The following is a 27,501-nucleotide window of genomic DNA, read 5'->3' on the forward strand; positions in this document are numbered from 1 at the left end:
TGCGGCCTGCTTGGTGAGTGGCCCTGAGATGGTCACTTTCTTATGGGCTAGTGCTCCCTATGGTTCGGCCACCAAGAGGGGCCGTGGGATTCTTTATATCATGAAACAAGTTCTCTAGGATTTAACTGCTCTGTTGTGATCAGTCAGGTCCCTGGTCGGCAAACTGTGGCTCGCGAACCACATGCAGCTTTTCGGCCCCTTGAATGTAGCTTTCCCACAAAATGCCACGTGTGGGCGCTACCTCAATAAGGAACGTACCTACCTATCTAGTTTAAGTTTAAAAATTTGTCTCTCAAAAGGAATGTCAATTGTTGTGCCGTTGGTATTTGGCTCTGTTGACTAATGAGTTTGCCGACCACTGGGTCAGGTCATCCAGGTAACTGGGGAGCCCCAGGAGCACGCATGAGCCCAGAAATACAGATGCAGAAGAAGAATGTTTCATCCTTCTCATCTTTCCCCTGATTTCCCTCTGGTCCGGCAGGCTGCCCTCTGCATGACAGGGACAAAGCTCCCAATGGTGTGATAGTCTCAAGGGATCTTTCCTACTTGTGTCCCATGACACTTTCCCAGCTGGATTGGTGCTGCTTGTCACCTCGCCACAGGATGTCTCCCTGGGCGCCTCTGGTACATGAACACAATCTTTTTCAAATTGTGTTTCCTCTAGACTGAGTTGCTCATAAAAGCTGGGACTCAGATTCCTCCCTTGTCCCTGAGATCCACTTCACTGTCACCTTCTGTTGACCAGTCACAGAGCTTGAGGATAACACAGGGAAGAGTGGCAGAGGGGGACAGGAAATGGCCTCTGTCCAGTTCCTACAGAGCCCTGGTTATTCCTCTCCACAGATGGCCCTGCTGCCCCCCTGTGTAAGCCCCTGACTGGCTCCAGCTGTGCACGCCGACCGCTCATTTCTGTGTCTTCTTGATTTCAACACCAGGGTCCCAACCTTGGTTCTCCGCCTTCCCGTCCCCCAATCTGCCAGAGAACAAAACATTCATCCGCTTTATCATAATACAGGCTGCAGTGCTCCCTGCCCCCAGCGTAAAGAGATTTTGACATTATTAAACAAGCTGCCTGACCCCTCGCTCCTTCTGTCGCTCTGGGTTTGGTTACTCACAGAGGTCAGGGCAAGTCCCGTAACAAATCCGGACACTTGCTTCCATCAGGAGACTCAAAAGTCTTCCTGAAATTTGTTCCCCACAAAAACAAAGGGAAAGAATGCTCCAGAGACAACACCCAGCTTCTACTTAAGGGGTCCTGTGAATATATATAAATAGATGCAGGCAGTTAAATGAAAATAACACCCATGTCCCCATTTCCAGCCGTCAGTGAATCAGAAATACTGTGGGTCCCACCATACACACAGCCAGCCTTCTCTTAGCCATGTTGGTGCCAGAATGTCCCTGTGTCTCTGATGGTTCTGAATTAGCTCTGGCCAGGACATCTTATTGGTAGGACCTGTCCTTTCTTGATATCTTCTGTCTGATAGGACTGCTCCCTTTCCCAGGGTACCAGGAAGAATACCTGAAGGATTAAGCTCCTCACCCAGCTACTGAAATTGAGGTTGGACAGGTCCCGGGGAAGGGAAGGCACTATGTTAACATTGGAGAGCATGATCCCTCAAGGGGTGAAGGACAGCCCCGCGTTGTCATAGTATTACCATCATCCATAAAACGTGGCCCTGCAGAATGTCTCGGGGACAAGTCAGCAGTTATTAGATGAGGTGGAACATGAGGTTTGATGTCTCTGGAGGCAGTAAGCACGTGGCGCATAGAAGATCCTTGTCATGGTTCTTAGAATCACAGGCAGATGGGAGGCAGGGGTAAGACTAGGATTGTCTACCTGGAAAAAAACAAAAAAAAACAAAACCAAGTCAGTTTAATAGAATTGCATTTCTATTTGATAGACCTGCAATGTTCTCCTTCTTGGCTACTGATTTGTAAGCCAGATAGACTCTTCCAATTTTGCTCTTTCCAAAGCCTGGCTTAACCCACGTCCCCATCGTCTGTGAGCTTGTGAAGGAATTCTGCTTCCTTCTCAACAGCTATTTCTGAAATGTGTGACTCTCTGGGAGGGAGGAGAGGGCTTTCTGTTGCCAGGAGGGGAGCATGTATCAAGGGAGCCCTCAGTGTGGTTTGAACCTCTTCTGCATCTCTTTGTCTTTCATCTCTATCAAAATCATCCATCAGACCTAACCAACACATGTCACCTGATCACCGTGTCCCCCCCAGAGGCAAATCCCAGGCATTGTGGCAGTGGGCAGAGGCTGGGAGTTAGCCACTCAGTGTTTACATACACAGCATCTTTTGGAGACAATACAACATTTTGCTAGACTAGTTGAAAATGATGTACAGATGAGGATAGGGGAAGGCAAAGGTAAGAGAGAAGAAGAAAGGAGAAAGGTACATGGGGAGGGAAGAGAGACATTAAGCCTAGACCTGCACTCTTTCCACCAACCTACAAAGTCTAGAGATGCCAAAGTCCGGTGAGGGGCTTGGTGGGCTCCTTTACCTCTCACGGGGAAAGCTTCATTTGCCGATTGAGCCTGTCACTAACTTAATGCTGGCCAGACCACTGTCCACAGCTGCCTAAAGGAAGTGTTATTAAAAGACAAGGAACCCCCAAATAATAGGTAAATCATTATAGCTCAGGATCCTATATCAGCATCTCTTCAGTCCCGTCATGATCCTCAGTTAGTTCCTGGGTCCGGGAGCTCTCAGAAGTCAAACACCTGCTACATCCCCTTCCCTGGCTTGATCTGGGTCTTCTCCCTAACCTCCATGGTCATGGGCGTGGCGCTTCCTGTTTTCTCCACTCCTCCTGGATCCACCAAAGTGGTGGCCCAAGGTTTTCAGGACACATAAGATGGCCCTCAGCTTCCTCCCCTGAAGTGTTGTTCTCCTTGGCCTTAGGGCTTCTTTGTCACACCCCAAAGAGAGTTTTTTCTCTTGCTGTGAGGTACTGAATTTGAAAGAAGCCAGAGAGAGGGCTAGAGGTACAGAGGACCACGGGAAAGACTGGATGAAACTAAATCAATGTACATGCAAAATATAAGGGAAAAAGGAGAGAGGAAGGAAGAGAGAGGGATGTTTTGTTGCTTGGTTGTTTTGTAATGGAGGTGGGGATCTTGAGAAATGAAAGGTTGCGGAAAGGGATGGTGGGCGACTCAAACAGGAACCTCTTACAGTTTGCGAAAGATGCAAGTTAAAGTTGAGGATTCTTTTTGTAGTACCTTTCGCTGTTTGGACTGGGTTTCTTTTAAAGTGGGACCATACAGAATCAGGGCTCTATGGAACTACACAGGATGAGTATCTCCATATAGATGAGTGTGTGGGTTTATGGGTGAAATTGATAGCTGGATAGATAGATTGTTTAGTAGACAAATGGAGGGATGGATGCATGGATGGATAGATAGATAGATAGATAGATAGATAGATAGATAGATAGATAGATAGATAGATAGATAGATAGATAGATGGAGGAAGGGAGGGAGGGAGGGATGAATGGGTGGGTGGGTGGGTGGATAGATGGAGGGAGGGAGGGAGGGAGGGATGAATGGATGGATGGATGGGTTTATGTGCTAATGGATTGGTAGACGGTCAACTTGATGGTTAAGTAGACAACTTAGTTTAAATAGTATGGAACCAAAAAGGGAAGCTGTGTCTCAAGGCAATCTTGCAAGCCAGCTGAAAAGATTTTGCAGTATGTGATTTATTAAGTTTGGGGGGGTTTTTTGTTTGTTTGTTTCTAAGCACAGCTGTCTTCTGGCTCAGGATTTTTGGTCTCAGGCAATCTGTTACTTATAATATCACTGTATTCTTGTAAATGTAGACCTTCAGTAAATCTTCTTCAAGCCTTAGAGAAAACACACAAGTATACTGTGTTTTGGCCGCAGAATAAAGACCTATAATCCTTTACCCGGAAGACTTTGCAAGTTAATTGGGAAAAGGTACTCAATTAATAAAAGCTTGTCAGTTGTCGTCATTCTGGAGTTGCCTTGAAACTGGGTCAGGTACAAATAGGAAAGAGGATAACTCAGAAAAGCTACTTGGACGGGGTGGTTTGAAGGTTAAGGACACACGTTGTCATGACGAGCTCGCCCAGACAGAGGTGAACCCTGAAGGCTGACAGTGTAAAAGCCAGAGGGTCCGGGATGCGGGGAGCAAGCAGCGTGGGGCTGGCAGTGATGAGATCCTGACTCAGCATGGAGCTCTGGCCACTGGTCCAAAACTACGCAGAACCTTAGACCTAGCAGAGAGTGGCCTCTGAGAGCCTGGGGTTCCCCAAATAAAAATGAGAATAATGCTCCACGGGGTTGGGTAAGATTAAACGAGCCCTGGCCGGTTGGCTCAGCGGTAGAGCGTCGGCCTACCGTGCGGAGGACCCGGGTTCGATTCCCGGCCAGGGCACACAGGAGAAGCGCCCATTTGCTTCTCCACCCCTCCGCCGCGCTTTCCTCTCTGTCTCTCTCTTCCCCTCCCGCAGCCAAGGCTCCATTGGAGCAAAGATGGCCCGGGCGCTGGGGATGGCTCTGTGGCCTCTGCCCCAGGCGCTGGAGTGGCTCTGGTCGCAACATGGCGACGCCCAGGATGGGCAGAGCATCGCCCCCTGGTGGGCAGAGCGTCGCCCCTGGTGGGCGTGCCGGGTGGATCCCGGTCGAGCGCATGCGGGAGTCTGTCTGACTGTCTCTCCCCGTTTCCAGCTTCAGAAAAATGAAAAAAAAAAAAAAAAAAAAAAAAAGAAGATTAAACGAGATAAATATATCAATCTGTTTTCTTCCTTTCCCAGAGATAGCACAGGCCAGTGGTCAAGAACACGAGCTTCAGAGCCACCTTCCTGGCAGGTCCAGTCGCTGACTGAGCAATCTTAGGCAAGATACGTAACCTTCTTTGCCTCAGTCTCCTCACACGTAAAGTGGGGGCGATACTAACACTTAACCTGTCGGGTGGTTGTGAAGAATACATAATTTAATAATGCAGGGTCATGGCCGAGAACAAGGCCTGACTGTGGAGTAATGCTACATACGTGCTTGTCCTTACTTTATTACTACGTTAATGTTCCTAAAGACGTGAACACTTTGTCCTTGGTCACCAGAGTGAGAAGCAGCAAACCATATGTTTGTGGGCAAGGGGGGGTGGGTATAAGTTCCTCTTCTTTGAGTATTCCTATATTTCAGGTGTTTAGGTTAATATAATCTAATATTACTTTAGGGTAATATCATTTGTTTATAATACTTTATATATAATATAATATCATTTGAATATAATTTACATTCATATAACCTAATAGAATAGATCATTTTCTCCCCCCAACCTTGAGTGGAGACACTGAGCCTCAGAGATATTTAGTGACTGGCTTGAGGTCATTAGTTAGCAAGTGGCGGTACAAGGATGCTAAGGCAGGTCAGATTTGCAACCCTCAAAGTTGTTTAAGCTGGTTGTTATCCATGCCATTCACCTGTACACGGATCAGGAAACAAATCCAGGAGAAAGAACCGACTTGCTCGTGACGTCCCAATGAGCGAGTGGAAGATCTGGGATCAGAACCCTGGCCTCTCGAGGCTCAGCTCCAGTGTTCTCAACAATATGGAGAACAGAAGCGTCTCTAAGTCTTCACTGAATGGCCTGTAAGTTTTCTGCCCTTGAAGAATCACATCTCCAGGCACTGAACCACGGAGCCAGCAATGAAGAAGAGGAGTGGTCCTTTAGTGCCAACCTGTGTGGTTGGTGAAGGCAGTTTGATGACTTGCATGGACTCTTCCCATTCCCGCCCATCACAGCTGGGAATCATTCGCCCCTTTCGTCATCATCCGGGGCCATTGTGCATTCAGCCCGAGATACTGATCAGTTTTAGGAGTGACCAAATCTTGCTTCACTAAGGCTCATTTTCCCCAGCTCCGCCTCCCAAGGAACCTACAGGGCTTCCCCTCTGCTCTGGTTCCTTGACTCTGAGTCATTTTCCTCCTGAGGCTATGAAGCTGGGCTCTCTTGATAGGAGAGAGAAAGCCTAGAAGTAGCCCTGCTTTGGGAGGTCTGGCCAGTTCCTACTTGAGAGGGAGAAATCTGAGGCTCTGAGCACATATCCCCACTCTGCAGATAGAAAGACTATGTCTTCCCGTGCCCAACAACCTGGATGATTGTTTGCAGTTAACCACATATCCCAGGAAGGGAGGAAACTGTTCTTGCCTGCTCAGATGGAGATTTGGAAGCCTGAATTATTCAGCAGTTTTTCCCAATCTAGTTGTTGTCAGTGTAAGTGTGTTACATAAAAGCATGCTTACTTTCCTATAAAATATGAAGTTATTACAAAGGAAATAGTATGGACTTATTTGAGTTGTTTACTGTTCAGAAGACAAGAGCTGAAAGGGACATCAGAGGTTGCAGGCAGGGATTTTTTTTTTTTTCTTCAAGCTTTCCTTTGGAGAATGGAATTCTTAGTCATGTGGATTCTTAAATGAAACTCTAATTCATAAAACTGGAGGGTCTCTGGGTTCGGCAGATAGAGGGGGACCAGCAGCCCTACCTGCTCCGTATCACCCTCCCCCACTACAGTGCGACAGTTCTGCAGAAACCCTGGGTTCCTGGAAACACAGTTTGCAAACCGTTGATCTCGTTCAGCTCGTCTAAGGCTCAGATAAGGAAATGAAGGCACAGAGAGTTTATTCAAGCTGTAGGACTGCAATTCCTCGCCCTTAGCACCACGCTCTTGCATGCAGTTTGGATTTCGCTCTGGTTATCTGCTGATTGGTAACACACTACTCCCTCAAATCTAATGGCCCCCAAAAAAATAAGCTGGGGGCTGGCTGCACATCTCTTCATCTTTGTGCAGCTTCGGGGCCTCTCCATGCAGTCTCTCCACAGGATCTGTCCAGCACGACCTCCTCGGGACACCTGCGCTTCTCGCATGGACACCTGGGGTTCAAAGTGGGCGAGTCGCAACGGCCCAGAAAGAGCTGCCGGGCTTCCTCCTGACCCATTCTAGAAGGTCCCAACATGTAACTGCCATTTCATTCTGCTGGTCAGATGGGGCCAGCCCTGGCTCAGTGTGGGAGGGAACTGCACCGAGGCATAAGCATTGGGAAGTGTGGATCAGTGGAGAGCCGTCTGGGGGGCTGACTACATGATCCCCTTGCTTCTGGCCATGACCTTAACTACATAGAGACTGAAGTGATTTCACTTGAAACAGAGAACATAGAAGTTGTGATGGTTTTCCTTAAAACATAGGAGCCCTGGCACATGGAAAAATGGTAGACTGGTTCTAGAAGGCCACAGAAATCTGGCCCAAGACGAAAAAGTCATGATTAATGGTGCTAGCTTTTGTTGACCCTAAGAAAGAACTTTCAAACCAGCCACAACAGCCAGCATGAGATGCGGCTTCCTATGCATGACTAGTGAGTTTCTCCATCATAGGAAAGGTCTCTCTCATTTTTTTTTTTTCCTGCCACTGAAAGTGTCTGATTCTCAGCAACAATGGCCAGTAGGGAAACGTGCATCTCCTTGAGCTTAGGGATGCTAAAATATTATGTGCATTTCTAAGAATCAAGATTTCATATAAATCTAATCCTTGTTTATTTGTCTTTTCTTTTTCCCCCTTTTTGGACATTTCCTTCATCTGACTGCCCATCAATATATAGAAGAAATGCTTATTCCTACTCCTATTACTTGTAAGTATCGACCCGGGGTTCCCTTTGCTTCGTGCCCTGTAAGGGGACCTGTAGCATGCATCTCCTGCACCGACCACGTGTGTGTTGGTTTCGCATCCTCACCTCTGTCTGACTCATCTGTAGCTCCCATTTCTATTTTGCATCGCTGTCTCTCCATCTGCAATGCACCATCATTATTCGTGTCCGTTATGTTTCTGCCATCTCGGATTTTTTTTCCCCCTCCTATTTTTTGGAGATGTGAAGAGCTGTTGGTCAGTGTAATTTCCTAGTTAGACATCCTCAAATTCCAGCAAGAGGTCAACCTAGTTCTTTTGCAAGTCTGGCATGCATTAAAACAGCCACAGATCTCAGCAAATTCAAGGTCCGTTTGTGTCTACTTGGGGAATGGGGAGCCCAAGGGACCAAAAGGCTAGAAAGAAATGCATTGACGGTGTCCAGTGTTTCCGGAAGTTTACCGGGAGTCGTGACTTTATCTAGAAACAGGGGACATCCAGGTCTTTGCTTCGGGCTGGAAGTATCTCAGTTTGGTTTTAGCATTAGTTATCTCATACCATCAATGCATTTTGTTGGCTGATTGCCTGTCAGTGTTGTTTTTACTGCACTTTCTAAATAAAGATGATGATTTTTTCTCATTGTTATTAAACCAGACATTTTCAAAACATGAGGGTAAAGGAGAAAACCTCCATGAATAGGTCCTTGGTAATGTAAGGTTGGAAAAATAAACTGTATTAGTCTCATATCCCTCATGCATTTCTCATACTTGAAAACTGAGGGCCAGAGAGGTGATGTGAAATCACATATTCAGGTATCAAAAGTGCGGGATTGAAATTCTGAATGCCTGGCTCCCGGTAGAGTATATGGCCCATCATTCTGTGCTGTCCTTCACCCCAGGGAAACCTGGCCCTGTGAGAGAGGGGGCATGTCTGTCGGTGACCGTCTGCCAAAGCCTCCAGAGATGAAGATGGAGTGAGCAGAAGCCTCGTCCGCCCCCTCTGCTCAGCTCTTAGATCCACAGGTCAATAGGCCCAGGCGATGAGCCGCTAAGAATCTGCTACCACTGCCCTCGTGGTGTATAGAAATCAGTGGAACCCTCCCCACCCCCACCCCCCAGCAGCACTAGAAGTACCAGAGAACGGGCTTCATTCCTTCATTCATTCATTCGACAGACAGGCATTGGACATGCACACTGTATTCCAGACGCTGTGGTTGGAGAGAGGCCCAGGGCTTTGAGCCTCACCCTAACAGTGCTCAGGTCCCCCTGAGAGACCGGTGTCCCAGCAAATACTTGAAATGTCCGCTGAGAGGTGTCTGTGCACACTGTGGTGTGAGAGCCCTTAGCGGGTGGCTCACTTTTAATGTAGCAGGGGACAGTTATCGGTGCTTTTAGAGACAGATGTGCCCGGTACACACTACTGAAGAAATAAGAACTCTGAGCAGGGGGAACAGTGTCTGCAGAGGAATAGACGAATGAGACCAGATGGGGTGTCGTCGTGTGGTGGAAAGAGAATGAGACTTAGGGACCATGCAGCTCGGGGTTCAGGTCCCAGCTCTGTCACTCACCAGCGTGCAGCCTCGAGCAACTTTCCTGAACTTCCTTTCTCTTAGCTCTAAAGTGGGGTCGGTACGCCTGACTCATATAGTTACCCTGAAGAGGGATCTCTCAGGGATTCTCACGGCATCAACGTTCCACAGACTGGGTGGGCATACTGCGGCCCCTCACAGCCTCGGGGCCCCTCGCCCTTTCAGCACTTAGCCCGGGAACCTAGCACTGTCTTTGGACGCCCACTTCATACCGTGCAGTCACTGTGCTGGGCGCCCCGAGGAAACCAAAGAGGAGCAGCGTGGGAGTGTAAGAGACGGGCACACAGGCGCTTGTAGCTCAGGGCACAGTGATCACCGAAGGGCCTTCCACTGGGGCAGACCTGGCAGTTCCCCGTCCCGACCCTGGAATGTGGGATTCATGCCAGCCAAGAACAGGCCGTGGTCGGGGAGCCAGAGGAAGACGAGACCTGGCAGAGAGACAGGGGGGCGGGAGGACGGCATGAGGACCCCGAGGACAGGGCCATGGCGGGAGGGGCTGACAGCGTGAGGACCCCGAGGACAGGGCCATGGCGGGAGGACGGCGTGAGGACCCCGAGGACAGGGCCATGGCGGGAGGACAGCATGAGGACCCCGAGGACAGGGCTGTGGCGGGAGGACGGCGTGAGGACCCCGAGGACAGGGCCGTGGCGGGAGGGGCTGACAGCGTGAGGACCCCGAGGACAGGGCCATGGCGGGAGGGGCTGACAACGTGAGGACCCCGAGGACAGGGCCGTGGCGGGAGGGGCTGACAGCATGAGGACCCCGAGGACAGGGCCATGGCGGGAGGACGGCGTGAGGACCCCGAGGACAGGGCCATGGCGGGAGGGACTGACAGCATGAGGACCCCGAGGACAGGGCCGTGGCGGGAGGGGCTGACAGCATGAGGACCCCGAGGACAGGGCCATGGCGGGAGGGGCTGACAGCGTGAGGACCCCGAGGACAGGGCCATGGCGGGAGGGGCTGACAGCATGAGGACCCCGAGGACAGGGCCATGGCGGGAGGGGCTGACAGCATGAGGACCCCGAGGACAGGGCCGTGGCGGGAGGGGCTGACAGCATGAGGACCCCGAGGACAGGGCCGTGGCGGGAGGGGCTGACAGCATGAGGACCCCAAGGACAGGGCCATGGCGGGAGGACGGCGTGAGGACCCCGAGGACAGGGCCATGGCGGGAGGGGCTGACAGCGTGAGGACCCCGAGGACAGGGCCATGGCGGGAGGGGCTGACAGCATGAGGACCCCGAGGACAGGGCCGTGGCGGGAGGGGCTGACAACGTGAGGACCCCGAGGACAGGGCCATGCGGGAGGGGCTGACAACGTGAGGACCCCGAGGACAGGGCCGTGGCGGGAGGGGCTGACAACGTGAGGACCCCGAGGACAGGGCCGTGGCGGGAGGGGCTGACAGCGTGAGGACCCCGAGGACAGGGCCATGGCGGGAGGGGCTGACAGCGTGAGGACCCCGAGGACAGGGCCATGGCGGGAGGGGCTGACAGCATGAGGACCCCGAGGACAGGGCCGTGCGGGAGGGGCTGACAGCGTGAGGACCCCGAGGACAGGGCCATGGCGGGAGGGGCTGACAGCATGAGGACCCCGAGGACAGGGCCATGGCGGGAGGGGCTGACAGCATGAGGACCCCGAGGACAGGGCCGTGGCGGGGGGACGGCGTGAGGACCCCGAGGACAGGGCCGTGCGGGAGGGGCTGACAACGTGAGGACCCCGAGGACAGGGCCATGGCGGGAGGGGCTGACAACGTGAGGACCCCGAGGACAGGGCCATGGCGGGAGGGGCTGACAACGTGAGGACCCCGAGGACAGGGCCATGGCGGGAGGGGCTGACAACGTGAGGACCCCGAGGACAGGGCCATGGCGGGAGGACGGCGTGAGGACCCCGAGGACAGGGCCATGGCGGGAGGACGGCAGGAGGACCCCGAGGACAGGGCCATGGCGGGAGGACGGCAGGAGGACCCCGAGGACAGGGCCATGGCGGGAGGACGGCGTGAGGACCCCGAGGACAGGGCCGTGCGGGAGGGGCTGACAACGTGAGGACCCCGAGGACAGGGCCATGGCGGGAGGGGCTGACAACGTGAGGACCCCGAGGACAGGGCCGTGCGGGAGGGGCTGACAACGTGAGGACCCCGAGGACAGGGCCGTGGCGGGAGGGGCTGACAGCGTGAGGACCCCGAGGACAGGGCCATGGCGGGAGGGGCTGACAGCATGAGGACCCCGAGGACAGGGCCGTGGCGGGAGGGGCTGACAACGTGAGGACCCCGAGGACAGGGCCATGGCGGGAGGGGCTGACAGCGTGAGGACCCCGAGGACAGGGCCATGGCGGGAGGGGCTGACAGCATGAGGACCCCGAGGACAGGGCCGTGCGGGAGGGGCTGACAGCGTGAGGACCCCGAGGACAGGGCCATGGCGGGAGGGGCTGACAGCGTGAGGACCCCGAGGACAGGGCCATGGCGGGAGGGGCTGACAACGTGAGGACCCCGAGGACAGGGCCGTGGCGGGAGGACGGCGTGAGGACCCCGAGGACAGGGCCATGGCGGGAGGGGCTGACAACGTGAGGACCCCGAGGACAGGGCCGTGGCGGGAGGACGGCGTGAGGACCCCGAGGACAGGGCCATGGCGGGAGGGACTGACAGCATGAGGACCCCGAGGACAGGGCCGTGGCGGGAGGACGGCGTGAGGACCCCGAGGACAGGGCCATGCGGGAGGGACTGACAGCATGAGGACCCCGAGGACAGGGCCGTGGCGGGAGGGGCTGACAACGTGAGGACCCCGAGGACAGGGCCGTGGCGGGAGGATGGCGGGAGGACCCCGAGGACAGGGCCATGGCGGGAGGGACTGACAGCATGAGGACCCCGAGGACAGGGCCATGGCGGGAGGACGGCGTGAGGACCCCGAGGACAGGGCCATGGCGGGAGGGGCTGACAACGTGAGGACCCCGAGGACAGGGCCATGGCGGGAGGACGGCGTGAGGACCCCGAGGACAGGGCCATGGCGGGAGGACGGCGTGAGGACCCCGAGGACAGGGCCGTGGCGGGAGGACGGCGTGAGGACCCCGAGGACAGGGCCATGGCGGGAGGGGCTGACAACGTGAGGACCCCGAGGACAGGGCCGTGGCGGGAGGGGCTGACAACGGCAGAGTTGCTGCAGCCGGATGGACGTGGAGGGTGTGGGCCCTCCCCTGACCTTTGGTCGTCAGTAGTCACGTGTGCAGGTCCTGAGTCGGGCTTGGGAAAGGAAGCCACATGCCCAGGGCCCATGAGGAGGAATGCTTCCTTCTAACCGTGGGGCCCTGCGCCAGTGGAGAAACAGGAGACTAGCCACCTGAAGGGTCGGAAGGTCCTGGTCGCGTGTGGCGGTCACGTCTAGGAGCCTGGGCAGATGCTGGAGGTAGGGTGGCTCCGGAAGGGACAGTCTAGAGGCACAGTGTCTGGGGACAGGGAGCAGCCTTGGAAGGGAGGAGGGACAGGTGTTGTGAGAGCACAGGATTGAGGGATGTGTGTGAATGGAAAAGAAAGAACAGAAAGGAAATGATAAACTCCATGAGCTCCAAATTCAAAACCCCACTCCACCAAGTCTTAGCTGCAGACCCCAAGTGGGTGCTTTAAACCCTCTCGACCCAAAGCGTGGCCCATAGACCGGCAGCATTAACATCACCCAGGGGCTTCTTGAAGTGCCTGCGGTCCCCACTCAGAACTCCCGGGTCAGAACCTGCATGCTAACAAGACCCAGGTGACTCAGGTGCATGTTCGAGTTTGAGAAGCACTGATGTAGCCAGAGTGTCAGTTGTCAGACCTATAAAATAAGAAAAATAATACTCTTCTCCGAGGGGCTTGGGGTGGGTTCGTGGTCCCTCTAAGTCCCAAAACCATCCACGCAAGAAAAAGCCTCCAACACACTTTGGTTGAACAATATTTTCCCATAAAAAAAAAAGTTTATTCATTTAACAAATGTTTGTGGGGTGACCACTTATATGCCAGGCACTGGTCAGGGTTTCAGGATATAAAAGCAAAACAAACAAAAAATCATTGCCCATGGGGAGCTTTAGAGTGGAGTTGATAGAAAATTAACAACATCTGTAAGGGAAGTGAGAGATGTTACGTGATGGAGGAAAGAGATGAACCAGGGGAAAAAGACATAAAGTGTGGATGGGGGAGAAGCCGGGGAATTTTTTTTTTTCAGAGAAAAAGACCCTCGCAGTTTCCCCTCCGTTGAAACGGCCCATACACAAGACCCAAGGCCCTCAAACTTTCTCTGCAAGTAAATATTTTTTGGCTTCGTGGGCTCAAACTGTCAATGTTGCATCAACTCAATTCTGATGTTGTCACACAAGGGCAGCCATGAACAGTAGGTAAATGAGTTAGCATGGATTGATGCCAACAAGATTTATTTTAGAAAATCAGGCAGTGGGCCAGATTTGTACTGAGGGCCACAGTGTGCCAATCCCTGCCCCAGACTTCTGAGCTACGGAGAGGATGAAATTCAAGATGTATCCTGTTGTGTGGAGCTCTGTCACAAGGTGTGTTTGTGGCTGACACAAAGGTGAACAGAGCAGCCCCAGACCAGCCTAGAAAGGAGCAGGAGTTGGAAAGAATCCCTTGTCGGTAGCTACCACGTGCTAGGCTCATCTAAGGCTTACAGGCCCTCCCAGATACACGCCGCTGTGGTGAGTACAGTTAGACACGAAGAAGGAGGTCGGAGGGCTTGTCTAGATACACAGCCAGGATGTGCCAGGGCTGGTGTTTGAACCCAGGGACCACGTAGCCCCAGGTTATGCTCATCTTTTCCACCAGCCCCTGTTCTTCAGGGGATGGAGAGACTCCTGCCTGGACCATGTGCTTGGAGAGCCCCCTGGCCGGGCTGCAGTAGAGCCAGGATTCGCATGGAAGTCTGTCTGCCGGTAGAGATGCAGTCTTGTGCGTGGGCATCAGCCCCTTGCTAGGGACAAGAAGTGGTAGCTGTTCCTGGCTAGCAAGGTGGCTCTCAGAGCAATCCTGCTCTTTGCCGTTTTCGGGATTTGCCGCAGAGTCAAAGCCTGAGGCACTAGGCAGCCAGCCCAGGGGTAGCCATGAGGTTAGAGTGAGGGGGTGACCAAAAGAGCTCTGATGAACAGGCTAAAAAAGAGCTGTGGATAGAAGGATCTGGAGACTCAGGGACACTGGAGAGTCTGGAACGGGATTCTTTGTTGTCCAGGGCACACACAAGAAAATGAGGATAATGTGGGTTTAGGCGTCAAACCCAGCTCACAATTCTAGGTCTGCCTCTTCCGTCACATTGTTCTGACCTTGAGCAATCATGGAAACACTCGGAGACTCTGTTTCTTCAGCTGCAACACGGCGATGACAGTAGCGACTTCCCAGCATTTTCGCGAGGCGCGATAAGAGAGTGTGTATGCTGTATGGCCAACACGAAGTAGGTATTTTATAAATAGCGGCTATTACTCCTCACGTTCCAAGCTGACAGAAATGCTTCCACAGAATTCCTTTTTGCCTTTCTCTAGTAAAGTGGACCCAACAACTTCCTTTTGAAAAGAATATTAAGCATTGACATGTGTTCACAGGTTAATTTACCTTGAGGTGTGTGATGGGCACTGTAATTGTTTCGAACAGAGACATTTTCACGTAGTGGTTCCTGTAAAAGCGCGAAGGTGTTTTCCAGCCATTCTGGTGGAGAGAGAGCACTTAGCCATCTCACTTGGCCTTGGACCCGTGCCTGTTGCCACTGTGCAGAGGCGGGAAACAGGGGTCTGGGCTGGTCCCTGTCAGCAGGCACTCTGGAACTCTTCTTGGGCTTGTCCCATTTTCTTCCTGTCTCTTCCCACGTCACCACATTCAAATCTCACTCTGTTCTTCAAGGTCCAGATCCAACACCACCTCTTACAGGAAGTCTTCCCTGATTCTCTCCACCTGTGAGAATGACCTTTTTCTCCAAACTCTCGCTGTGGTTACTTTGTTATCACAAGTGGGAGCAAATATGTCTTAAGAATGTTCCTTGTGCACTGGGGGTGTTCCCCATAGTGCCCCTAACACAATGTAGACTCCTAGTAAAAGTATGTGGAGGAATGAAAGAATAAGAGAAAATTGGAAGACAGAACAGCAACAGTCAGTAGGGACATGGTCTGTTCTTAAGAGAAAGACAAGTAGCAGCAGTTTTTAGGAAACTGGAGAGCTTGCACCTTCCCTGTTTCTGCGGCTTTTGGGACACCTTTGCTCCCATTAAAGCATCTGGGACCCGGACAATTTTTTCTGAGTCCCAGTTTCCTAATAGTCAAAGTGGAAATAAAAGGGCGAACCTCATAGAGACCTTGCAAGGATTCCATGAGATAATATCTGGGAAGTGTCTGGCACATAGTAGGTCCTCCACTGAAGTAAGAAACTGCCTCCTTTTCTGCAACACATACCCCTTTGTGTATCACAGGCTGTTGCAAGTCCAATATCATTGCCTCGATGCATTTAAAGAGGAATTTAACATGATTATATCAAGAGATACTCAGAAAGCACTTTATGTAATTCATCAGTCGCTTCAGATAAAAACGAAGGAAAAATAGGAATAAAGGGAAACCATTTGAAAGTGATAAGTATCAATTACCAAAAGCGAACAGCAAACATGTTGGCGGGTGGAAAGCGAAAGCATCACCACGAAGGCAAGTCAGGGACGCCTGTCATACTGCTGTTCAGCCCAGGGGAACAAACACCTTGGTGAGAATCGGGCTCCTGGGCCCCGCCCCCAAAGGGGTGGGGCCTGCACTTGAACCCACCTCTCAGATTATTGTTTCGCATGCTGACTTTGAGAACATCTTCTCTCCTGATATCCCCACATCACCCTGATAGGACTGTCCCTTCCTCAGTATTGCACCTTTGCACCTGCCGTGCCCTCCTGATAACGCCCATCCATCCGCCTTCTGTGCCTGGAAATTTTCAACAGCCTTAACAAGGGAAAACAGCTCTTCTCCTATATTTAGGTGGCCATCCCTAACTCCCACCGACCACGTGCGTGGTCCTGGGCGCATAGTCTTGTTGTTGCTGTCACCCTTCATTCATTCACCCGCTGGCTCATTCATTAGGAACCGTATTCTTGGGTTACACTGCCCTTGGTGTGTTTGCACGTCTATCTCCTCGTTGACGAGGACTGGGTGTTCCTCATCTTTCATTTCCCGGTGACTAGCTGGGTGCCCAGCACGAGTCAGGCGACGTGAGATGCTGTTGATTGTGTGAATGGATGCACACTCAGGAGGGCATACGTGTGAGGTTGCTGCACCCCCCCCCCCATTTTGTTTTATCCTTCATGGAGTTCTATTACTCTGTTCTCTGGATGTTAGTTCCTACCCACTTCCGTTCATTCTGAGATCAGGCTTTCAGATCACACCTCTTTTGCAACTTTCTATTGGTGTTAGGTTTCAGAATGTTGAACTTGTGTATCGTGATTATACGTGTGTAATATTAATGGACACTTCTGCGAGGTGGTGGGTGCAGTGCCCTGGGTACATCCGGTGTAGCGACAGACTTGGGGAGGGCGTGTGACTGAAAGGATGCTTCATTGTTCACTCTGTCGGATTAGAGTCTAAACACATCGGTCGTGAATACAAGACAGAGCAAACCCATAAGTCAGAATCTGTCCCCTTATCCGGGGAAAATACAAATGAGCGTTTCCCCTCCAAAGATGGCAAAGTTGTTTACACTTCAGTTTGAAGTTTATGCGTGAGATTTTCATACCAACCAGGTATCATGGACGGCTTGAGGCTTAGAAAAGTCTGTCTGTGATTCTGAATGCTCCTAGTTCATAAATGCATCGGAACGTTGTAAAGAAGGTGTGGAAGAGAGTGGGGAGGGGTCTCTGTTGACAGAGAGGGTTGATCGACCAACTGCAATGTGGTGGGAAAGAGAGGTTCTGGCAGAGGTCGCTGTGATGGGCTCCTCAGATCCCCCTTCGAGAATGACGGTTACTCCCCCGTCGCCAGGATTGCTGCTGGCAGACCACTCTTTGCTAACAGCCCCTTTCTGAACCCCTCACCCTTCAGAGCTGCCTCCCCAAGGTCATCCACATAATCAGTCAACACAGGGGTTGAAAAGTCAACCCAGCTTCAGAACCTCCCATGGATTTGGCTCAAATCATCACTGTAACTGCACCACCACTCAGCTTCCCGTACTGCCCACTGCTTTTCCTCCTGCACCTCCTCTGCCCCCTCCCCTTCCCTTCCTCCCCTCCCCTCCCCTCTCCTCCCCCCTTCCCCTCTCCTCTCCTCCCCTCCCCTTCCCTTCCTCCCCTCCCCTCCCCTCTCCTCCCCTCCCTTCCCCTCTCCTCCCCCCTTCCCCTCTCCTCTCCTCCCCTCCCCTTCCCTTCCTCCCCTCCCCTCCCCTCTCCTCCCCTTCCCTCCCCTCTCCTCCCCCCTTCCCCTCCCCTCTCCTCCCCCCTCCCCTCCCCTCTCCTCCCCTGCCCTCCCCTCCCCTCCCCTCCCCTCCCCTCCCCTTCCCTTCCTCCCCTCCCCTCCCCTCCCCTCCCCTCCCCTCCCCTCTCCTCCCCCCTTCCCCTCTCCTCTCCTCCCCTCCCCTTCCCTTCCTCCCCTCCCCTCCCCTCTCCTCCCCTCCCCTCCCCTCTCCTCCCCCCTTCCCCTCTCCTCTCCTCCCCTCCCCTTCCCTTCCTCCCCTCCCCTCCCCTCTCCTCCCCTTCCCTCCCCTCTCCTCCCCCCTTCCCCTCCCCTCTCCTCCCCCCCTCCCCTCCCCTCTCCTCCCCTTCCCCTCCCCTCCCCTGCCCTCCCCTCCCCTCCCCTCCCCTTCCCTTCCCTCCCCTCTCCTCCCCCCTCCCCATCCCCTCCCCTCCCCTCCCCTTCCCTTCCCTTCCACAGATGTCAACCCCAAAAGCTCCTCCTAACTCATCTCCCACATGTTAATCTTTGTCTCAGCATCTAAGTCTCAGGGAACACACCTGTCACATTCCCTTTGGCCTTTCTTCAGTTTGACCCCTGGAGACACTTGGATCTGAGCATGTAGTATGCCCCTCCCCTCAACATGTACATGTCATTGCCTGTGGACACGTGTGTACCCACTAAGCCCTCCCCTCAACATGTACATGCCATTGCCTGTGGACACGTGTGTACCCACTAAGCCCTCCCCTCAACATGTACATGTCATTGCCTGTGGACACGTGTGTACCCACTGAGCAGGTTACCATTTTGTTGCCCACTGATGAAACATGAGCTGTAGAAAGTCCTCCCTTGGACATCGTTCATTTATAGGTGTTTGTCTCTCTCCGATGCCTGTGCTGGGCACGAGGGCTGTGCACATCCTCAGACATAGCTCCTGCCCGGGGAGAGCTCACGGTGTAGTGTAGAAAAGACTGTAGTCAGATCTTTTTGCTGAGCCAGCCAGAGGGCCAGGTTTCCAAGCGCCCAGCCACAGGGCCCCTTAGCATTGAGTCATCAGGGCAGGGACGGATCTAATTCTGAAAGCGCTTGCCTTCAGTGAGTAACCCCACAGCGGGGAATGACTCTTGCAACTAGGGCTGTGGCAAAGAGAGGATTCTGAGACACACAAACTGGAAAACGCCTAAGTGCTTCAGCATGGTGCTTTTAACGGGAGGAAGTGCTTTAGTTAAGCTCCACAGTGATGGTGATGGTGATAACGGTCTCATCTTATTTGTGTATGCTGCTTTATCTCTTCCAAGGTGATTTCCAGCCTATAATCTGGTTGGGCGTGGAGGTGCTTAGCAACATATTATGACATAGATGACCATGTGGTATGGGAAAGAGCCCTGGGCATTAATGGCCCTGCAGTTTTAGTTAAGTCACTTAACTGCATCTCAGTGTCATTTTCTCCTATGTAAAGTGGGGCTGACAGCACCATGTCTCTGAACTGCTGTGGTGTTTGAATGCATGGCCTCTTATTCCTAAGCATGTACTGAGCAACGTCTTCATGCTACACACCGAGCTAGGTGTTATGTATTTAAGAAGGAATATCATCGCCCTCTCAAGGAGCTCACAGCTCAAAAGCCAACTTGGACGTGTTAGCAAAGAGTTCATAAAGCAAAGTTATAAATACATGGGAAAAGGAACAGTGAAGACGTAACGCAGGAAGGAAGTCACTGATTCTGTGTCGAGGAAAGATCCCCTGGGCTGAAGGGTTCCTGAAATAGGGAAGCCAGACGCTTCCCTGAAGCAATGACATCTGCACCCTGTTTTCTCTCTGGCTTCACTCTCTTAAAATACACACACCTTTCCCAGGGAAGGAGCAGGTCCGACTCCCCTCTGCACTGCCTAGCAGCTGTGACTTCTAAGCTCTCCGGGTTTCCACTTCCCTCTGTAAAATGGGGATGATCGTGCTCAATTCACAGGGCTAGTGTAAGAAATGAAATAACATACTGCATGTGCCAGGGGAAGGGTTGTCATTCTCAAACACAGTGGTCCCCAACCTTTTTTTGGGCCACGGACCGGTTTCATGTCAGAAAATATTTTCACGGACCGGCCTTTAGGGTGGGACGGATAAATGTATCAGGTGACCGAGACAAGTGTCAAGAGTGAGTCTTAGACGGATCTAACAGAGGGAATCTGGTCATTTTTTTTTAAATAAAACATCGTTCAGACTTAAATATAAATAAAATGGAAATAATGTAAGTTTTTTATTCTTTCTCTGCGGACCGATACCAAATGGCCCACGGACCGGTACCGGTCCACGGCCCAGGAGTTGGGGACCACTGCTCTAGATGGTAGGACTCAGCTAGAACACAGCAGTGGTCGGGTGTGTCAGGGGAGGTGGGGCGACAGAGGTTGTGACCACCCACCTACGTGACCCGGAAGAAGTTGTCGAGTAGAACGAAGTAGGACAATTGAGAGGGTGCTCCTTAAACTTGACTAATTTTCTTTTCGGGTGGGGCACCCCTCCCCCTGGCATCCATCCCCGCTGATACCAACAAGAGGGACCAAAGAGAATGAACGATTCCGGCCGGAACCACGAGGGTAGCCAATGTCATTTTAACACAAGAAGACTTTGCAGGCCAGTAGGTAGAAAAGATGGTGGGTGATGGGAGAAGGGCTATCCCGGATATTCCTAAATATAGAGGTTAGAGGACAGGCTTGGGTTTCATGATATGACTGCCAAAACCCACCTTATTAAAGGAGCCATGATTCTCAGAAGGCAGAGCGGACCCCTGCATTCTGGAAACAGACCAAGTGGGAACCATGCCTCCTTCCTGGGAACTGAGCTCGGAGGAGCTGCTGGAGGAGCTGCTGGAGGAGCTGCTGGAGGGTAGCTGGGTGCAGAGAGGGTCACAAGCCAAACCTACAAAGAGAGGCTGGAGAATGGATTGCATTGGTCTTAACCTATGCTTAGACATTTTAAAGTTCCCCGGGTCATTCTAATCTGAAGCCATGATTGAGAATCACCCCTCCAGGAGAGCTTGAGGAGCCAGGGTCATGGAATATAAACATCTGGTTTTCTTGAGGTCTCAGTCTGGCTATGAAACACTCAGCTAAGAATTTGGTCTCATGGGATCATCAAATAGACATGGCTTTGGTTATGAGCCTGAGTTTGAAGGTCAGAGTCCATAGAAGATAGAATGTGGCCCTGGCCAGTAGCTCAGTAGTAGAGCGTCACCCTGGCATATGGATGTCCCTGGGTTTGATTCCTGGGTCAGGAAACACAAGAGAAGCAACCGTCTGCTTCTCTCCCCCCTTTTCTCCCTCTTTCTCTTCCACAGCCAGTGGCTCAATTGGTTTGAGCATGGCCCTGAGGACTGAGGATGGCTTAGTTGGTCTGAGAGCATCAGCCTCAGGCACTAAAAATAGCTCGGTTGATTAGAGCATTGGCCCATGATGGGGATTGCCAGGTGGATCCTGATCACGACTCATGCAGGAGGCTGTCTCACTATCTCCCCTCCTCTCACTTAAAAAGAAAAGAACAGGAAAGAAAAGAAAAGAAGATAGAATGCTATGGGATGGCACCATTTCTTTCCTTTAAATATTGAAGTAAACAATTCTTACGAGCCCATAAATGTGTAGACCATGTAATGAATAGCAAAGAGGCCCCAGGCTCATTTTTAAATAGTATTTAATTTCTCATAACAATCACTCCCCACAGTGGTATTGGTGCATTATGAGGAGTGAGGACCCCTCAGCCATGATCAGTCTCCTGAGAAATATCAGTTTATAAGCATTCTCTTCATCAGTGGGCCCTCAAAGAGCCCTATACTTCTGCAGATTAAGTCTCCTTTTCCGCAAATGAAGCAATGTTGGCCGAGCTGCTTTCTGAAGCACTTTCTCATTCCAGTGGCTTGGAACCACGGTGCAGAATATCCTAAGAGGGTGGAAATTTGTGTCTATTGCAGCCACCCACGTTTTTTAAGTGGAAGAATTGAAAGATTGGTGTGGTCATTACCCTCTTTTCAATGGGAGACTTGATTTTTTTTAAAGAGTGAAAATACGGTTTTATGAAGGTTATAAACCAAGTTGAGCCTCAAGACTAATAAGGCAAGCTTGTTTGTGTTGGCAAACAGCAACAAGGCACTTTTGGGGGGATGGGGGAAAAAGCTAAAATAATCTGTATTTTACCTTCGTCTTTCTTTCTCCTGTTGTTTACAATTTGGACATCTATCACCCAGTCGACCACTGATGAAAAAAAAAAATCTAAGCTCAAATATGGTTGAAAAGGGATCTTATCCTCTGCTGTTTGTTGTCTTTGTATTTTTTTTTTTTTTTTTTTTGTATTTTTCTGAAGCTAGAAACCGGGAGAAACAGTCAGACAGACTCCCGCATGCGCCCAACCGGGATCCATCTGGCACGCCCACCAGGGGGCGACGCTCTGCCCACCAGGGGGCGATGCTCTGCCCCTCTGGTGTGTCGCTCTGCCGCCTGGGGCAGAGGCCAAGGAGCCATCCCCAGCGCCCAGGCCATCTTTGCTCCAATGGAGCCTCGGCTGCGGGAGGGGAAGAGAGAGACAGAGAGGAAGGAGAGGGGGAGGGGTGGAGAAGCAAATGGGCACTTCTCCTATGTGCCCTGGCCGGGAATCGAACCTGGGACTTCTACACGCCAGGCCAACACTCTACCACTGAGCCAACCGGCCAGGGCCTGCTGTTGTCTTTGCTCTGAGCAGCAATTCCACGATGAAAATGTGGGCTCGGGCTTCTCCAGGAGATCCGTGGCTAATTTACCATGTACGCATCTGCTAGATTACCACGTCGGGGGTTTTTTAGCCACTGAGGCTCAGTGCCGTTTGCTCAGTAAATAACACTTTGGTAATCTCGCCCCCTACTGCTGAATGGTCTTAAACTGTGCTTCTGCCTTGGCTCAGCGGCGAGGACAACAGGGCAGTGTGGACCACTGCTTGCGGGTCTGAGTCCCGGACTCTGCCGCTTTCTAACCTAAGTCCTCTGAGCTTTCTGTTCCCACTGTGAGGGGGGAGGGGCCGTTGTTCCAAATGCGGAGGGTGGCGGTAGGGTTGCCAGGGTTACGTAAGCTAACGTCGAACAGCGGGCTCCGTGTCTGACACGTCGTAGGCGCTCAGGACATTGTGGTTATCACGGTTGTGCCTCACGTTTCATGGTACTCTACCTACTGGTCCTACTGGTGCCTCGCCGTTTCCGCAGTACTTCCGTACAGAAATCTCATGAAATCCGCAAGTCAAACCAGTGTGGAAGTACTTCCAATTTTATTTTTATCTTTAATTTTTTTTTTTAGAAAGAGATGAAGGGAGAGAGACAGAGACAGAGGGAGAGAGGAAGAAACATTGACTTGTCGTTCCACTTATTCACGCCGTCATTGGTTGCTTCCTGTACGTGCCCGGATCAGGGGTTGAACCTGCAACCTCGGCATGTCAGGACAATGCTGTGACTAACTGAGCTGCCCGGCCAAGGCTAAGAAGGATTTTAAATATAAGGAAATAAAGGCTTATCAAATCAACCCAGGGGTACAAGCCACGTAAAGAAAGGGAACCAAGGAACAGAGAGTTGCCAATTTCTGGGCCTGTGTTCTTGTCATGGGTTGGGAAGTGGGTGTCACAAGGATTCTGAAGGAGGCTATTTTACATGGTAGCAAAACTGACACCCTCAGAGGCCAGGTAGACAGGGGCTCAAATAAGGTTCAACGTTGGTCCCTACCTGAAAGTTCTCACCATTGCTCCAAATTATTATAGGTGAGGGGGAAATAAAAACAACCCTGTACCAACCATTTTGTTCCTTTAAATACACTCACCGCATAAACAGGACAAGAATCAAACAAGCCTGACCAGGTGGTGGCGCAGTGATTAGAGCATTGGACTGGGACATAGAAGACCCAGATTAGAATCCCCGAATCACCAGCTTCAGTGCGGATTCATCCAGCTTGAGTGCGGGCTCACCAGCTTGATTGCGGGCTCACCAGCTTGAGTGCGGGCTCACCAGCTTGAGTGCAAGGCTGCTGGCTTGAGCTCAGGGTCACTGGCCCGAGCGTGAGATCATAGATATGACCCCATGGTCACTGGCTTGAGCCCAAGGTCGCTGGCTTGAGCAAAGGATCACTGCTCAAGCCCCCTCCCCCCTCCCGTCAAGGCACATATGAGAAAGCAATCAATGAACACCTAAGGAGCCGCAACGAGGAATTGATGCTTCTCATCTCTCTCCCTTCCTGCCTGTCTGTCCGTATCTGTCCCTTTCTCTGACTATCTTTCTGTCTCTGTCACACGCACACACACACACACACACACACACACACACACACACACACACACAAGAATCAAGCAAGAACAAAAGCTCATTCATCTTTTTACAATTACATGAAATGTTATCATCTTTATTGGAGAAGCAGAAACCAAGATTAAAGACAGGGTAGGGTGGGGGTTGTTTTGTAAACAACCCCTCTCAAGTCCCACTATTAATTTTCTAGAGTAAACCTTTGTCCCTTAACATGTTTTTGCTTATGGTGTCTTATAAATAGGGCTGTGACATGGGGAGGATTTCACTCAAACTCAGCCCTGCCAGACACAGAGAAAAGAGATATAAAAAATGTAGCCATGATGCTTAACATGACCACAGGTGTCAGCTTTCACTTTCTGGACAATTGAGGTTTGGAGCCCCCCCACCACCACCACCACTCGCCCTTCCCTCTTTCGAAATAAATGGACGATGGCATTTCAGAATCGGCTCGTTGATATCCACTGGGTTTTGACTGGCCTCTCATTGACCGGGTAGATCACTCTGGGGAGCACCAACAGCGTCACATTGAGGCCTCTGGCCCAGGAATGGGGTGTGTCTCTTTGTTGGCCTGGGTCTGCCCCGGCTGTTTTGCATCCTATTGTAGGTCCTGTGCACGTTTTGGTGGATTTATACCTGAATGTTTTATCTTTTTTTCCTGCTGTTGTAAATGGTACGTTTTTTTTCCCCCATATTCTGATTGTTTTTTATTAATATATAGAGATAATACTGATTTTTGTATATTAAAAAAATAATAAATGCACATGAAACCTAAAGGAAAAGAGGTGAAGAAAAGAGGTGTCCGGTGGAGGAAAGGGGTAGTTGCATGACCGATGGAGTAGGTCAGGGGTCCCCAAACTACGGCCTGCGGGCCCGCATGCGGCCCCCTGAGGCCATTTATCTAGCCCCCGCCGCACTTCCAGAAGGGGTACCTCTTTCATTGGTGGTCAGTGAAAGGAGCACAGGATGCGGATGCCGCAAAGCGCCACATCGCTCACGTACAGTACTACTTCCAGTGACACGGGATGCACGCGTCACGGCTCCGGAAGCGTGTCATATGACGCACATCCGGTCTGCAGCTGCGGCGCCCTACATCACCGGGAGCCGTGTGAAATAACAGCAGAAGTAGGAAGAAAGGCAGAGCACTATGACCATTACTACACAGTACAATGGCTCCCATACTCCCCCAAATGTACAACAGCATCATGGCCCCTATAACCTCCCTTTGCCCAAAAGTCTCCCCCCACATTACTACACACCATGTTTCCCCTATTATAAGACCTGTCTTATATTAATTTTACCCCCAAAATATGGGGGCCGTCTTATTTTTAGTTCCTATTGAAATACTGGTCAGTTCGCTGATTTAAATTTACTTGTTCTTTATTTTAGAGAGGATCCCCTTCTCTTTTTCTTTTTTTTTTTTTTTTTCATTTTTCTGAAGCTGGAAACAGGGAGAGACAGTCAGACAGACTCCCACATGCGCCCGACCGAGATCCACCCGGCACGCCCACCATGGGGCGATGCTCTGCCCACCAGGGGGCGATGCTCTGCCCATCCTGGGCGTCGCCATGTTGCGACCAGAGCCACTCTAGCGCCTGAGGCAGAGGCCACAGAGCCATCCCCAGCGCCCGGGCCATCTTTGCTCCAATGGAGCCTTGGCTGCGGGAGGGGAAGAGAGAGACAGAGAGGAAAGCGCGGCGGAGGGGTGGAGAAGCAAATGGGCGCTTCTCCTGTGTGCCCTGGCCGGGAATCAAACCCGGGTCCTCCGCACGCTAGGCCGACGCTCTACCGCTGAGCCAACCGGCCAGGGCCTGTTCTTTATTTTAAATATTGTATTTGTTCCCGTTTTGTTTTTTTACTTTAAAATCAGATATGTGCAGTGTGCATAGGGATTTGTTCGTAGGGTTTTTTTTTATACTCCGGCCCTCCAGCGATCTGAGGGACAGTGAACTTGCCCCCTGTGTAAAAAAGTTTGGGGACCCCTGGAGTAGGTGAACTAACCCAGGCCAGGTGCTTAGCAAAGGTCCCAACGTGAGCTCAAAATGCTGACTCCCATCTGTCTTGCCTTCTCTGATTTTGTGGTGCTCTAAACACTGGCTCTGTTCCGCCAGGGGAGGTTGTAGCCCTCGGAACCCTGTGATAATTAAGATGTTAAGACTTGGTCATAGGCAGGCCTGAGCTTAGAGCTTGGCTCGACCACATACTCGCTGTGTGGTCTCGAGCATGCCTCTCACTCTCTCTGGTCTTCAGTGTCCTACCCTGGGAAGCGGGGATGATACATGATCAGGTTGTAATGTGACCATCTCCCCATGCCCAGCGCCTGGCCAACGCTCAGTGAGCATCCGATATCCTTGTTGTTGTTGGTAAGTTACAAGGGGGGTGATTCAAGGACAGCATAAAGGACTTTCCACCAATGCCGGTCTAACTATAGAACAAGTGGAATATGAGGTAGTGAGCCTCACGTCCCAGGAGGATGGACCACCCCCTATCCGGGATACCCCAGGGGGAGTCGGGCTTCCTGAAGGGTTGCCCCTGGTGTGGAAGCACTGCAGTTTCCTCCTTGCATGAGAAACAAGTGGCAGCCGCCCCAGGTCTTCCCAGTTACCTGGGACACTTGACTCTCAGCCACGAGGCGCTTGAGGCGGTAGACAGACGTGGTGCCCACGAGTAAACAGACACGGACCTGATTCACCCTTCCATCAGCTGCGGTTTATGACGGCACATTAAATGCGATGGCTTTCTCTAGGCGGCTGGTGTTTGAGACCCGTCCTCTGTAGCTCCGTGCCATCCATTCTAGCTTTCCCCCAGGAGTGCAGACAGACCCGCCGCCTTCCTAGTGTACACTAATTAATTTATCTCATGCTTGTGATTTTACGGCGCTTAAGTGCTGGGAGCCTTTCTGTTGATTCTTCTCCCCGCAAAGCACCTCACGTTGCATAAAGACCATGAATCTCCATCGCGAACACCGTCTGTCTTGGGCCGGGCAGCGGCCCCGCCGGCTGCCTGTTGTCTTCCTGGCACGGCCTCTTCCAGCCAAAGTAACACATCCATTAATTTATCCTTAATGACATTTTGACATTCCAATCAGTCCATCAGATGTTCCTCGTGCACAACTTCTCCCGCACGGCCGGGCCAGGGTGCCAGGCCACTCTTGCTGCATAATGCATGAGACCAGTACTCTCTGACAGACGGACGCAACTGCTAGTCACCAACCGCACGTCCCTAACAGCCCTGCTCCCCGGTGACCCACACCGAGGCCTTCAGAGATGTGTCCTTCTATACCCGCAGTTTTCTGTGCCTGGGGGGATGCTGGTCAGCGCGAGGGGAGGTGTCCTGGTTCAGAAACACACATGCAACAGTGTACTTTGGGGGTGAAGCTAGAGCAGGGGTCCCCAAACTACGGCCCGCGGGCCGCATGCGGCCCCCTGAGGCCATTTATCCAGCCCCCGCCGCACTTCCTGAAGGGGCACCTCTTTCATTGGTGGTCAGTGAGAGGAGCATAGTTCCCATTGAAATACTGGTCAGTTTGTTGATTTAAATTTACTTGTTCTTTATTTTAAATATTGTATTTGTTCCTGTTTTGTCTTTTTACTTTAAAATAAGATA

At 51.8% G+C, this 27,501-nt stretch overlaps 1 protein-coding gene and 1 non-coding gene across 14 annotated transcripts in view; both read left to right on the forward strand.

Annotated features, from left to right (window-relative positions):
* The window catches only part of PTPRT (protein tyrosine phosphatase receptor type T), a 966,224-nt gene that overhangs the window by 813,200 nt on the left and 125,523 nt on the right, over positions 1–27,501 (forward strand). For 8 of the 13 annotated variants that reach the window (XM_066387766.1, XM_066387770.1, XM_066387767.1 and 5 more), the window contains one exon: positions 7,632–7,661. The exons of the other annotated variants lie outside the window; for them this stretch is intronic. In XM_066387766.1, the coding sequence (XP_066243863.1) occupies positions 7,632–7,661 (30 nt within the window). The remainder of the gene's footprint in view (positions 1–7,631; positions 7,662–27,501) is intronic. 13 annotated transcript variants of the gene reach the window in all.
* TRNAG-ACC (transfer RNA glycine (anticodon ACC)) lies at positions 4,332–4,407 on the forward strand. Its single transcript has one exon. It is a non-coding gene; the product is annotated as a tRNA-Gly (tRNA).

The sequence above is a fragment of the Saccopteryx leptura genome, chromosome 5 (assembly GCF_036850995.1).
Source record: "Saccopteryx leptura isolate mSacLep1 chromosome 5, mSacLep1_pri_phased_curated, whole genome shotgun sequence".
Lineage (NCBI taxonomy): Eukaryota > Metazoa > Chordata > Mammalia > Chiroptera > Emballonuridae > Saccopteryx > Saccopteryx leptura.